General features: G+C 36.2%; 1 protein-coding gene across 1 annotated transcript in view; it reads right to left on the bottom strand.

The window, feature by feature from the left end:
* Window positions 1-1,895: 1,895 nt before the first annotated feature.
* LOC131539506 (solute carrier organic anion transporter family member 1C1-like) overlaps window positions 1,896-15,418 on the bottom strand; it is a 30,771-nt gene continuing 17,248 nt past the window's right edge. The window contains exons 7-15 of the mRNA XM_058774121.1: window positions 14,852-14,950; window positions 11,481-11,735; window positions 11,208-11,372; window positions 9,443-9,638; window positions 9,091-9,256; window positions 4,594-4,778; window positions 4,214-4,278; window positions 4,009-4,126; window positions 1,896-2,874 (exon numbers count right to left, since the gene is read on the bottom strand). Of these exons, the coding sequence (XP_058630104.1) occupies window positions 2,655-2,874; window positions 4,009-4,126; window positions 4,214-4,278; window positions 4,594-4,778; window positions 9,091-9,256; window positions 9,443-9,638; window positions 11,208-11,372; window positions 11,481-11,735; window positions 14,852-14,950 (1,469 nt within the window). The 3' untranslated portion in view covers window positions 1,896-2,654. The remainder of the gene's footprint in view (window positions 2,875-4,008; window positions 4,127-4,213; window positions 4,279-4,593; window positions 4,779-9,090; window positions 9,257-9,442; window positions 9,639-11,207; window positions 11,373-11,480; window positions 11,736-14,851; window positions 14,951-15,418) is intronic.

The raw sequence follows: 15,418 nt of genomic DNA, 5'->3' as shown, positions 1-15,418 counted from the left end.
CAACAACGTGCCAGCTCAAGGGACACCCACAGCTCAACACATGCTGCTGAAAGAGGCTGTTGTTGCTCCAAAAAAAGCTCAGAACCTGATATTTTACAGCCTTCATTCTCATAACATATATATATTTTATATTTATATTTTACAAAGTGTAGCATTTATTTTTTATTTGTTTGTTTGTTTTAAAAAAATAGGGGTACCAGTGGAAGTTTTGTATAAACCTGTATAAACAGTTGATGGTTAACAAAATATGCCACAATATAGCTGGAAATAAACAAAAAGTGTATTCTAAAGATTATTATTATTATTATTATTTTATTTGTATTTTTTTGGCTGTTTTAGATTTTCCATCTGGATCAACTCATTTGACATAAATTAAGATAATTAATAGAAAGTGCATTATAAATGACTATATATTCAAGGTTCACTGAAAGTGTTACCATGAAGCTTTTTTAATACTTCATTAAAACATTCTAAGCACGCTTGATTTTTGGATTTTGCTCCAGACCAGCAGGAACTGTGATATTGTGTCCTCATTAAAAAAGCTTTGAAAATGTTCTGAAACAGCAGGTAAACCCCACTGAGTCTAGTCAGGCTGTGGCCCTGCTGCAGTTATGGTTTGAAGCCAGAGGAATTTCCTATTAATATATATGCTTTTTTAATGTTTTTTAATGAGATACTATTTTATTTTATTTTGTTTTTCAGTTTCAGTTATTTTTGTTCAATATAGACTCAATAAAAATGGGAAATGCTTCATTGACAACTGGTTTAAGTTGCTTTATTTATTTACTTACTTATTTATTTATACAGTTTTAGTAAAGTATAATAATCCTGGGCAGTGTATGACTACAGACGCAGCTTTGCACCCAAGCAGCTTTGCTCTCATACAACTGAGGATTAAGATTTAACAATGGACGCATTCCTGAACAGAATTATTTTTTTCTGTTTGATTATTTTATAGGCTGTTTAACCATTTTAGTGTCCGCAAACATCAACATTTCAATTTTTGAATGATTATTCATTTGTTGGAGACTGTGGAAGGATTACTTGCGAAAAATAATAAATATGCATTGCCACACAAAGGCCAGTTTCAGCAACAACAAAAATGTGGTCAGCAGGACCTATTGACTGCAGTTAATTTAAGAAAAATAAATAAATAAATAAATAAATAATCACTTTGAATACTGAGACTGGCAAAACGCAAACAGAACAATCGGTTAAAGTATACAAGAAAAACAATAGAACAAACTCAGGGCTATGTATTCAAGAGAAAACTAATCAATGAAAAGAGGCACAGGTGCATGAAGTTACTCAGAACTGAATTACCATGGAAACAAGCTCAAAACAAACTTTAGCACAGATAACTCGTGACAGCTATAGGTTATGTTTACACAAGTTTTCCCTTTGTATTTTGAAACGTTTCACGTACATATGACAATGTTGTCAAAACAGACTAGTTCTTTTTAGTACCTTTCTAGTATTTTATTTTATTTCATTGCTGAACTATTGAGAGAACAATTGCCCATTTTTAAATTATTCAACTATTCCTAAATTGTTAATGTTTCGGTTTTATATAGTAAACCCAAAAGCTGTCAACTCCATCACAGTGGGGACTCCTGCGATAGTTAATCAACTATTTGTTTTTAGAATATTTTTAATGCTAGTCCTGTTACATTCTGAATGTTCAGGGTTGAATGTTACACGGTTGAAGATCAGGTCAAAATTGCTCCATATTATGTATAGTCAGTATTGTGCTTTGTAAACAAAAGATACTGAAACATGAACAATAAAGACTGTTACCCCTGTTAAACCATGTGTAGAAAATATCACTCCCTGACCACTATTTAAAAAAAAGGGATATTACTGTAACAATAATGAAGAAAGACAACACAGACAAGTTCTATTACTCTACATGTAAAACACTTGAAAGTCATTATTTATTTATTTTATTTATTTCAACAAAATTTAGCAAAATGAATGATTACATTTTTATAAAAAGTAATGGTATGTTCATGCAAATTGGCTGATATTACTAATTAAAAGAAAGTTTTTACTACTATTTTACTTCATGTTTACTTCATAAGTGTTTTTAAGTATTATAAAGTACACAATCACAGTTCATAAGTAATTTTGGCAAACACAATGTTCTATGTACTTTACATACTGTCCATTACTTTCAGTTGCATACAGTTCCATCCAGAAATTGAGCAGGTTTTACAAAACAACATATATATATACATATAAAAATGACAAAGTGTGACAATATATGTGACCTCAATGTATTTCATCGTGACATGACAAGAAACTCCTATGAAACAGTGAGCTTACAATGTCCTGATATGAAAACAGATAATTCTATGTAACAATGTTATGGTCTGATGAACCACATAATCCATACCATGTTTTATTTGAGTATAATATATTACTCTCTAGTTCTGATACTACTTAAATGTTGTTCTTTAAATGTGTAAATAACACACAGTAAATAATAACAAATACAAATATTTGTATTAGATCCAGAAAATAACAGCATCTAATCAATAAATGTACAAATTAACACAATTTCATGGCCAAAGTCTTTACATTTTACATGGATATGGAAATCTCCTGAAACACTTTTTGGTGCAATACACAGATTTGAATTTGGAAGTATAACTTCAGATAGTGGTCTCCTGGACTGGGTTTTCGCTGCATTTTACAATAGCTGAAGATACATTCCCATTGCCAGCAGAAACACCATTGCCATCCTGTTCTAGAGCTTTTAATTGGTTCTTTAGTGCAAGCTTCTTTTCGCGATGAGACAGTCTAATGTACACGACTCCCCACAATACGTAGGATAAGGAATACAGGCCATAAATAAGACCCAAGAAAGAGTTTCTGCAGGGCAAAAAAGAAAGAAAGAATCTCTATATATGTGAAAGTTTTGTATGACGTTTTGTAGACTTCATGACTACAAACTGTCAACATGTCGGTAATGAAATCTTTTCTAGAACAAAGGGTTTTAAATTAGGCTTTTTTAATATATACCATAGTACTTTATTGTGTATTGCTGTACACCAAAGAGCTTTACAATCATGAGGGGGTCTCTCTTCAACCACCACCAGTGTTTGTATCACCAAATGTTGTAGAGTTGCAGAAAAGTTCAATTTTGACCTGATGGTGGCGCTAGTGAACTTGAACAAAAGACCCTCAAACGATTCTGAGGATTTTTCTGGTCATTCATTAACAAAACAGTTTTGCAACAACAAAAACACTGAGGCATAATACAACTTTGGAGTTATGACGAAATTCCATGTGGCAACATACAAGTAATCACATAAAGACTTCAGATAACCTTTGCCATCATGTACCTGTCCTATATTTTTCTTCAAACACTAATACATTAGATAAAGCTATTCACTAATTGTATTGCAATTGCTAGCTGCAAATGGTTCACATACATGGCAAGATTCTATGAATGTGAATGTTTTCAGAAGGATTACTGTGGTAACTGTAGCTTTTCATCAAATTAAATTTAAGAACATTTAATTGTTCCATTATTACAATACATAGCTACTGTGGTTATGTGGTGTTAAGGCTCGTTCACACCAAGAATGATAACTATAAAGATAACTATTAGCATCCACACCAGTGGACAATATTGTTTGTTTATTCTTATTAGTTTATTCATCTGCCACTTTAAATTCTCAAGCTTGTTACAGCAGGATTGATTCTGATTGGCTGTCAATGTTTTTATCGTTTATCAGCTGAAAAAAAAAAAAAAATCGTTTTGAAAGGGATTCCAACGATGTGTGCTTTGTCGTTATAGTTGAGGTGTGGACTTATATATTTTTTCATATTTTTATCATTATCTATATACTTATCAATCTTGGTGTGAACAGGCCTTCATACAGACATTACTCAGACATATTGGACCATCTAGCCAATGAAACTTTTTTGTATGTCCAGTATTTTGGAAAAGTGTGTATGAAAATGTTGAATTTCTGCAAGTGCCAGTGTAAGTTTACTAACCTGAAGGCACCAGAATCATAGATACGACACGCTCCTCTCCCTCCGCATTGTTTTGTGCCCCATTTCAGACAGGTCCTGTCAATCAAGGCTCCAAAATAAACTGGAGGGGGAATGCCACCTAGAAAAGTTTCTCAGATCAGCTAAATATAGCTTTTTTTTCTGTTGTTTAATAATCTTGTGTAGAGAATGAAAGAGATCTTCTTACCCAGAGTCCGAACAATCAACATATAAAAACCAAGAGCAAAAGACTTTAGTTCTGGATTTATGGATCTAAGGAAAGAGCAGTCATGAGGACATATATTAATTTTTAAACCCAAAATTAAATTGTATTCAGTTCCAAAACAAAGATTCCATAAGATAGAATTTAATTTTGTTTTGTGTCTCTGACCCTAACAGGGTGGAAGTATATTAGTACTTGACTTCAGTCAGAATATACCACTGCATACCAATAAAGAAACATAGTCTTGTGTCATGAGGATGAATCGGCACAAATAATGACCAGCATACTGTATTACATAGTTTTCCTTACAGACAATTAAGTCTCTCAAAGGTGTCTTTTGTTCCACTTTTGGGGAGATTCATTACCTGAGCACAATAATATAACCTGGTGTGGCCCCACAAGCTGAGAGAAAGGCACCAATGACTGTCACCGCCATGTAGAACTTAAACATGTAGTCACAATCACTCTTGCGAGGGCACTGGCCCAGCACTGCTGACATGTTTGCATATGGGAGAGGCGAATCTCCAATACAGGTGCAGTTGTGGAATACCTTGGAAAGAGGCAGATTTTGTCAACTACTACAATACCAGCAAATGCAGCAGGGTCTAAATGCCTGAGAGTACAATACATATGAAATCTGGGACTTAAAAAGAAGAAGACAAAAAAAAAAAAAAAAAACTAGCATTGAAACAAAGTTTTAGGATTTTGGACATTTCAATGAAGAAATTTAGGTTAAACAAATATTTAGCACTGATTGTAGGTCAGTAATCAAATGTAAGCAAACCATGTTCACTTTTTTTTTTTTTTTTTTTTGTACAAAAGGTCAGATTTCATTGAAGCACACAACATGCTCTTTGGAACACTCTCAAATCATGCTGGCATTACATGGATCATCAGGTTTACATAAACTGGTCCATGGCAGCTCGAGAGCTGCTGTCAAAAGGGGGACATAGTAAATGCCAAAACATTGAAAAATCAAATATATTTTTCAGTACAATTTGTACTCAAATTTTTAATTTATATTAAAAATTATATAATTACCATCCGGTGGTCTCAGATTTTTGAACCCTATTTTTAGGATTTCACAATATAGAGTCTACATATATATGTCTATAACTAATATAGATTTTGGCAAATAATATAGAATAGAACAGAATAGAATATGAGTTCTATTCTAGGAGTATTCTAGTACTACTAGTTCCAGCATTCTACATACATTGTAATTACATATATTGTGTGGTTCTCCCTAAAATAATAAAATAAAATTTTAAAACATAAAAAGTTTTTAGAACATGTTCTTTTGAAGAATAAATAAATATAATTATTTGCTCTGACTTCAGCTGACTTTTCTGTTGATGAAGCAAATGTCATTAACTAATAAAATCAAAATACAACCATTTCTAAGCCCTTGGTCTATAATCCAAACAAATCTTCATGGCTAAAATCTGTTTTACAAGAAAACATTAAATGACTGCAGTTTCACATTGGTTTCTTATGTTTTGTCTACTCAAATGTGTCTCTGTTGATACACATATATCACAATAACAAAATAAAAAATAAAAGCTATAAATGTCTAGAGGTCTGTTGGCAAAACTGATTCAGCAACATAAATACCACTTCCGGTGGCGCTGCTCTGTGGTTGCCCCGCGGCGTTTCTCACGTGGCAATTTAAAAAAAAATTAATTAAGACTTTTTTTTTATTACTTATGCGGATGTTTTTAATCATGGATTATGCAGCATGGAGTTTGATTGGTCTGTTGATGACGTTCCCCAACATTTATCTTTCCTGTGGATTGAACTTTGACCACACTGCTGGCAGCATCGCCGTAAATAAAATTCGATATAACCGGGAGTTCTTACTATTGCTTTGTAAGTCTGTTTCAATGGAGTGTTCTACAGCAGTGGATATGATCCCAAACTATCTTAAATCAAATGTGAGGGGCATTAAAGCACATTCTAAGCACAAACGCGGATGCAGAGAAGGCCTTCGTTGCCGATTGAGATAAAAATAAACTTTGCCTGCCTACAACCCTCCTCATTAATGTGCAATCTTTGCGACCAAAAATGGATGAATTATCAGCTAATATTCGCTACCTACACGAGTACCGGAATTCCTGTGTCCTAGCAATTACTGAGACATGGCTGGACAGCAACGTCATCTCCAGCGAGGTGGAACCTGCTGGCTTTGCATTGTTTAGGACCGACAGGGATCCTGACATCACCGGGAAGACTCGTGGAGGTGGGGTGGTATGTCTTCTTGTTCGGGAGGATTGGTGCCGCACAGTCAAGGTCAGAGAGAGCTTGTGTACTTCGGACATTGAATTGCTATGCGTTTCCCTTCGACCTTATTATCTACCAAGGGAGTTTCCCCAAATTGTTATCACATATATCCACCCTAAAGCAAATGCTAAGAAAGCCCAAGAGATTGTTTATAATTTATCTCAGAGACTTGAAACAATTTCCCCTGACGCTCCAAAGTTTATCATGGATGATTTTAATAATTGTGATGCCAAGAAGAGTTTGTGCACATATTATTAATATGTTGATTGCCCCACAAGGAGGAAAAAGACTCCGGATAAGTGCTACGGAACTGTTAAAAATGCTTATATCTCGTCGGTTCTCCCACCAATGGGAGCGTCTGATCACAGTGTGGTCTATCTTCGTCCTGTCCACCAAAGGCTACTCGAAAGGGAGAAGCCTCAGGAAAAGTCTGTTAAAGTATGGGATGATGATAAAATGGCTCTTCAGGGGTGTTGTGAATCTACAGAGTGGAATATTTTTAGTATAGGTGATATTAATGAACAGGTTGAAATAGTTACTGATTATATAAATTTTTGTATGGATTCTGTTATTCCCACTAAGACTTTTAAGGTATATCCTAATGACAAACCCTGGGTGTCTAAAAACTTAAAGACCCTTATAAACAAGAAAAGAAAGGCATATAGAAATTAGGATGTGGGGGCTCTGAGGGACACACAGAGGGAGATTAAAAGACAAATACAAATAGATAAATATACATACAAACAAAAAATAGAGGTATCCCTTACACAAGGTAACTCTCGCTACGCGTGGCAAGGGATTACGAATATGACAAATATACCCCATAAGAGAAGATGCAAACCATCTCCGGTGCTGCACGGATGTGAGGAGCTGGAGATGGCAAATCAGCTTAACTCATATTACTGTCGTTTTGATAGTGGAGGTGGTGATGCTTTTCCAGGGTTTCCGGTATTCAGGTTTCCTGACACAAATCCTTCGGTAGGTTTTAATATTAATGAAACCGAGGTCAGACAGATTTTTAGGAAATGTAATCATCGTAAAAAAGTCCAGGCCCAGATAAGATATGCGGAAATGTTTTAAAACAATGTGCTGTTCAGTTAGAGCTGGTCTTCACTGATATTTTTAGAGCATCGTATCATTCTGGTATTTTTCCTGTCTTATGGAAAACATCTACAATAATTCCAGTGGCAAAAGTTCCTAAGCCCTCAGGATTACATGATTTTCGTCCAATAGCACTTACATCACTTGTGATGAAGTGTTTTGAACATTTAGTGAAAAAGTACATAGTATCTGAAACACAGCATCCTGTAGATCCGCTGCAATTTGCATATCAGTCCTTCAGAGGGGTTGAGGATGCAATTTTAACTATACTGCACCTGTTGCATTCACATTTAGAGAAACCAAAAACTCATGCAAAAATTCTGTTTGTGGATTTCTCATCAGCTTTTAACTGTATTTCTCCCAGTATATTAGTTACTACTTTGGCAAATTAATTTTTATTAGATAGTAGGACGCTTGCCTGGGTGACTAATTTTCTTAGTTTTAGAATTCAGCAGGTTAAAATGGGAGGATCTATTTCAGACAAAATGATTACTTCGGTTGGTGCTCCCCAGGGATGTGTTTTATCTCCATTATTATTTATTTTATATACAAATTCCTGTGTGAGTTCTTTTAATAACAGACATATTGTAAAGTATGCAGATGACACTGCTTTAGTGAGCCTTTTACATGAGGGGGAGGAAGAACATGGGCCTGTTTTAGATTTCTTTTTAATTTGGTGCAAAAATTCAAATCTCCTCTTAAATATCTCCAAAACTAAGGAGATGGTTATCGATTTTAGAACGAAAGAACAAAGTGTAATCCATCCTACATTAATTGACGGGGAACAAATCCAGATAGTAACAAATTATAAATACCTTGGTATAATGTTGGATAATAAGCTTAGGTGGGATGCATGGACAGACTGTTTAACCAAAAAGCTGCAACAGAGAATGTACTTTTTAAAGAAATGACTGTCTTTTAATGTTCAAAGTAGAATGTTGTTGATGTTTTATGGGGCCTTTATTGAAAGTATTATGACATTTTGTGTGATCTGTTGGTATGGTAATGCCTCTGAGGCCCAGAAGAGATCACTGGGGAATGTGGTAATAACAGCTAGTAAATTGTCAGGAACAAAATTAGGGAGCATAGAGAGTATATATAAAGAAAGAGTGTTAAATAAGGCTAACATCATTTTGTATAATAAGAGGCATCCTTTATCGTATACCTTTGAATTGTTACCATCAGGTCGAAGATATTGTGTTCCTAGATGTTCAAAAAATAGGTTAAAATTATAATTTATTCCCCAAGCAATTAAGTTCTTAAATCTTTCTTCTTCCTCTAAGTGGTAGTTGAATGGTCAGTTGAACTGGATATTTTTAATTGGATTCATCAGCAATTTTATAAAAAATATCTATTGCCAAACGTGAAATTGTCAAATGTCTGTGCGAGTGTATGCTGCAAACTCAATTTCCCTACAGGGATAAATAAAATAAATTAACACTAACTAACAGGCATGTAGATGTCTGGAAAGAAGAGCTTACCATATTCTTGCCATCACCAGTGGAGCTTTGGCAGCCAGCAAGGCAGGGGGAGGCATAGGTCAAGCCATTGCTGGCACATATGGGATCCCAATGTTTAAGAGAGCAGGAGCAACCCATGTTACATTGAGAAATGAGTGTATTCTGCTGATAGGACACCTGTGGAACCCTATTAGAAATGCATTGAATAATTAAACCACTTAAAATTCAGTTTAATTACACTTACTGGTGTTAAAAATGAATGTGGCCTTACACCCAAACAGAACATGGTTAAAAGATACAATTCCATTGAAAAAATGCCAGAAAAATTATGATAAACAACACAATAAACTGTAAACTTTTTTTTTTTTTTTACCCTTGATATGACACTGTAAGCCCAGGCACTTGTGTGTTGTCACACTGCAGGAAATACTGAATAAGCATCGTGAAGAAAGCCAGAATAGATGTTCCAATGCAGATCTTAGTTGCCCCGAGAACATTCAGTTTGAACTTCTTCATTATAAACCCACCAGTGACAATTCCCAAAGCCACAGCTGGTAGATTCATAGTGCCTGGAAAGACAAAAGATGATTACCTTCATGATTGTTTATTTATTTATTTTTTTTAATTAGATATTTATTTTAATTTATGTTTCATTTTATTTTTAAAATATACTTTAAAAAAAGACTCGACACATTCCATGAGCATATCATAAATTCATAAATTGTTTTGAACATGATTGTGCCTTCTGAACAGTATCAGGGTTGACAGAACATAGCTAAGTGCTGAGATACCCCTGCACACTTTCCCTAAAGCCCGGAACACACCAAGTCGACGCCGACGAATTAGTGGCGATGAAAGCAGACTGCGGGGTCGGCTCACGTCGGCAGCGTCTGGGTCCAAAGTTGCCCTGCAAACCAAGCGCTCAAAACACGACGGCCAAGTAGCACGTCCGTTCTGCACCTTTCTCGTGCACTGGTTCACCAACTGAACAGCCAATCAGAATGATCAGATGGCCCGACTGACAGACGAGCTATGTTCATCGTCCCTTTAATGTGGCGCAGTTGTCCTGTCCCCTTAGCAGAAAAACACCCCCAAAGCATAATGTTTCCACCTCCATATTTAACGGTGGGGATGGTGTTCTTGGGGTCATGGGCAGCATTCCTCCTCCTCCAAACACGGCAAGTTGAGTTGATGCCAAAGAGCTCGATTTTGGTCTTATCTGACCACAACACTTTCACCCAGTTATCCTCTGAATCATTCAGATGCTCATTGGCAAACTTCAGACGGGCTGTACATGTGCTTTCTTGAGCAGGGGGACCTTGCGGGCGCTGCAGGATTTCAGTCCTTCACTGTATAGTGTGTTACCAATTGTTTTCTTGGTGACTATGGTCCCAGCTGCCTTGAGATCATTGACAAGATACTCCCATGTAGTTCTGGGCTGATTCCTCACCGTTCTCATGATCATTGAAACTCCACGAGGTCAGATCTTTTATGGAGCCTCAGACCGAGGGAGATTGACAGTTATTTTGTGTTTCTTCCAATTGTGAATAATCACATCAACTGTTGTCACCTTCTCACCAAACTGCTTGGTGATGGACTTGTAGCCCATTCCGGCCTTGTGAAGGTCTACAATCTTGTCCCTGAAATCCTTGGACAGCTCTTTGGTTTTGGCCATGGCGGAGAGTTTGGAATCTGATTGTTTGATTGCTTCTATGGACAGGTGTCTTTTATACAGGTAACAAAAGTGAGATTAGGAGCACTTCCTTTAAGAGAGTGCTCCTAATCTCAGCTCATTACCTGTATAAAAGACACCTGGGAGCCAGAAATCTTGCTGATTGATAGGGGATCAAATACTTATTTAACTCATTAAAATGCAAATCAATTTATACATTTTTAAAATGCGTTTTTCTGTTGTTTTTTTTTGTTGTTGTTATTCTGTCTCTCACTGTTCAAATAAATCTACCATTAAAATAATAGACTGATCATTTCTTTGTCAGTGGGCAAACACTGTATGAATAAGAGGGTTACAACTGTTTTGTTACAAATTTATTTTGTAGCATGGCATCGCTATGTGTCTTTAAACAAAGTGAAAATTTATATTAAACAGACAAAAATAAATGCAGTAAATGTAAACCTACCTATCAAAAATATGGCCTTCGATGCTGACTGGCCATAAATTTGCTCCATAAACTTTGGCTTAAATGTGATCATTCCTATAAAACCATTGACTTGCACAAATGCAGTGCATAGAAGGAGCAGGTAAATTGTGTTGCTGAAGAGTTTTTTCAGTGATGGTAGAAAATCTAGAACATATCAAGAGGAAGATTTAACATAAGTTCAAGGGTCATGTATGCTCAATATCTCGACCAAATGCTATGAATGGAAAATTAAATATTTAACGAAATGCACACCTTTAGCCAGAGCTGCCATGGAAACTGTAGCTGGTTTGTCAGGAGCATTGCTGTGTTTGTTGTTGTCGGGAATGAAATGGTCCTGCTCGCCCTCATTCGATTTTTTCTCAGTTTCAGTCTCACCCTGCTTAGGAAGAGACTTGGGAAGGAACCAAAAGGGAATTCCAGCCAGTAGCATCACTCCACCAGTTAACAAAAAGCCCAGCCACCAGGCACCAACCCAACGTGAGTCTTTGTGGTTGATAGTGATGGTATCTAAAAAAAACAAACAAACAGACATGCACATTTTGTTCATTAATCAAGTCAAGTCAAGTCACTTATATTTATATAGCGCTTTTAATAATACAGATTGTGTCAAAGCACTTAACAGTATAAAATTGGAGGACAGAGTGTCAGTAATGTATAATGATAAGATTAAACACTAAATTTTCAGTTAAAGGCATTTCATTATTGAATTCAGAGATGTCATTGTCTAGCTCAGTTTAGTTTAAATAGTGTCTGTGCAATCAAATCGACAATAATCGCTAGAAATCAATCATTAATCAGCCAAAACAATTTATAATTTGAAATCATAACAAACACAATGACCGAAGACCCCTTATGTCAAAGGGTAACTGGGTCAGCCAGTTATATAGAGGTCTAGTTATCATAAAGTCATGTCATTCATTAACAATGATGATCTACACCAGGGTTCCTAAATAGGCGGCCCGCGCTAATTTCAAATAATGTGGCATGAAAATTCAAACGCAGCATCAGAAAGCAACATTAACTTACATTGTGTCTACACCGGACGCGACTTTAAACAATAGAACCCATTATAATCAGTGATGCTGTCTACACTGGATGCGGCAAGACACGAGAAATCCCCGCTGATGCCTCGTTCTATTTATGACATACAGACACAAAGTTCAAGTGATTTGCAATGCTTTGTCGTGTCCAGTGTAGATACAATGTAACAGCAAAAACATAGCGAGTGTGAAGAAAAGAAAAGCGGACATGGAAAATCGAAAAAAAAAAATATATATATATTGATGATTCAAATGTGAACGGACTGAACAGTTTTGAGTGAGTGAGTGAGTGAGTGAGTGAGCGAGTGAGTGACTGATACCATCTTTGTTATGGAATAGGCTACACGTGTTGGTTCGCAGTTCACAGTTTTAAGGCACCACGAGTTTGCTTTAATTTATTTTCAAGATCTGAGGAAAAATATCTATTGTTGCTTTCACTATGGCTATAAAGATCACGCAAAATAATATTCAAACTCACATTAGACACTTTTAACATTGAATAAAGCACATAATCATTACCTGAGATTATCACGGTCATATTTTGTATGTTGTTGCTGCCGCGACATCGCAGAAAATAAAAATGTATAATATTCAGATATATTTATTCAACAATATTTGAATATTGTTATATATATGTATATGTGTGTGTATATATATATACAGTATCTTACAAAAGTGAGTACACCCCTCACATTTCAGCACAAATTTTTGTATACTGTATCTCCTCAAGGGACAATAGGCTGCTACACAAATTAACGTGGATATATTTTAGCGTATATATATTTTAGACTACACCCTAAGTGAACATGTCTGTGAACTGTGAACTGTGTCCCATGTGTCAATATTTTGTAGTGGCAGCATTGTTATCTAGCACTGCCTTAATCTTCAACCAATAGGTTGTTGCTGGCATCCTCTTCCACTCCTCCACAATGACATCACGGAGCTGCTGGATGTTAGACACATGGAGCTTCTCCACCTTCTGCTTGAAGATGCCCCACATGTGCTCAGTAGGGTTCAGGTCTGGAGACATACTTGGCCACTCCATCACCTTCAGCTTCATCAGCAAGGCAGTTGTCATCTTTGCGGTGTGTTTGGGGTCATTATTATGTTGGAAAACTGCCGTTCAGCCCAGTTTCTGAAGGGAGGGCATCATCTTCTGCTTCAGAATGTCACAGTACATGTTGGAATCCATGTTTCCCTCAATGAGCCACAGCTCCCCAGTACCAGCAGCACTCATGCAGCCACAGACCATAATGCTACCACCACCATGCTTGACTTTAGGCAAGAGACAATTTTCTTGGGACTCCTCACCAGCGCGTCACCACACATGCTGGACACCATCTGAGCCAAACAAGTTTACCTTAGACTCATCAGACCACAGGACATGGTTCCAGTAATTCATGCTCTTAGAGAGGTTGTCTTCAGCAAACTGTTTGCAGGCTTTTTTGTGAGCCAACTTCAGAAGAGGCTTCCTTCTGGGACGACGGCCATGCAAACTGACTTGTTGTAGTGTGCGGCGTATGGTCTGAGCACTGACAAGCTGACCTTCCACTTCTGCAACCGCTAAGCAATGCTGGCAGCACTCATGCGTCGGTTTTTTGAAGCCAGCTTCTGCACCAGACGCACAGCACGAGGACCTAACTTCTTTGATCGACCCTTGCGAGGCCTGTTCTGAGTGAAACCCGTCTTGGAAAACCTCTGTATGACCCTGGCTACTGTACTGTAACTCAGTTTCAGGGTGTTACCGAACTTCTTATAGCTTAGGCCATCTTTGTGGAGAGCAACAATTCTAATCCTCAGCGTTCTTTGCCATGAGGTGCCTCATGAACATGATGAATAGGACATGTGGCTTTGCATGGTTAAACGACATATAGATGTTTTCACGTAGGGTGTACTCACTTTTGTTGCCAGCTTTTTTGACAATAATGGCTGTATGTTGAGTTATAGGACAGTAAATCTTTACTGCTATACAAGTTGCACAATGACTACTCTAAAATATATAAATAAGTTTAATTTCTATAGTATTGTCCCTTGAAAGATATACTAAAATAATTACCAAAATGCGAGGAGTGTACTCACTTTTGTGAGATACTGTATGTGTGTGTGTGTGTGTGTGTGTGTGTGTGTGTGGCCCTTGGCTTGGTATTGTTGGAAGAATTCGGCCCTCGGTGAAAACTTGATTGAGGAACCCTGATCTACACTAACTTCAGGTAATGATGTGTTACTGCAGAGTTATGCTCTGTTTAACATTTGAACCTACTTAGTAGAAGTGAACTGAACCAATCGATTAGACTTTTCACATAATCCACTTTTCACATAATTCACATGCAACAAGCAACTATGACATGGTAAAACTGAAGATAGAAAGGCTACTTTGTATAAATCAAACATGTTAAGAAAGGTTAGTGGGAATGTATTCTAGAAATGTACAAAATATCATCATTTTGTTGTTTTATATATTTTCTTCTCATATTTTCTAACCATGAGCCTAGGGATAATCATATGTAAGATCAGTGAGCAAAGAGCCATTATCAGTTCAACAAAAATAGGTTTACAATCTTCAATGGTTAAACATGTTAATACCTAAGTCTACTGCTCCTATGTCCACGTAGAGCTTGGCACAGAAAGATCCTAACATGAATCCAAACATGGGCCCCATTATTCCCACAGTCTGTATGATAGCTGAGAAAAAAAAACAAAAAACAAACAAACAAACAAACAAAAAAACAATCAATACAAAAATGCTGATTCACACTGAAATCATCTTAATAAGAGAAAGAGTAAGAGGGTGAGGTCAAGAACATGCCCAAATCATATTTCACACCAAAAAAAAAAAAAACAGAAATGAAATGACATTTTGCATAATATTTCTCACATTTTGACAATTAAGCCCCACCTCCCCCCTATACAAAATCCTAATTCTCAATTCTTATTAACTTGATGAAAAACATACATTTAATGACACTTTTGTAACATTCAAAAAATATTAACGTTGAATTTAATATTGAATAACATACTACTGTTAAAATTATAATCAAGTTCTTTACACATGCTTTAGTATGTTAAAAGAGTGTACTTTAAAGCACACTTAAAGTATTTTAAAAAATTTACTTCAGTGTGTTAAGAAACAGTTTTTTTTTTCTTCAATTT

This window comes from Onychostoma macrolepis, chromosome 04 (assembly GCF_012432095.1).
Source record: "Onychostoma macrolepis isolate SWU-2019 chromosome 04, ASM1243209v1, whole genome shotgun sequence".
Lineage (NCBI taxonomy): Eukaryota > Metazoa > Chordata > Actinopteri > Cypriniformes > Cyprinidae > Onychostoma > Onychostoma macrolepis.
The sequence above is the reverse complement of the archived record's forward strand: the minus strand, read 5'-3'. Positions and strand labels throughout refer to the sequence as shown.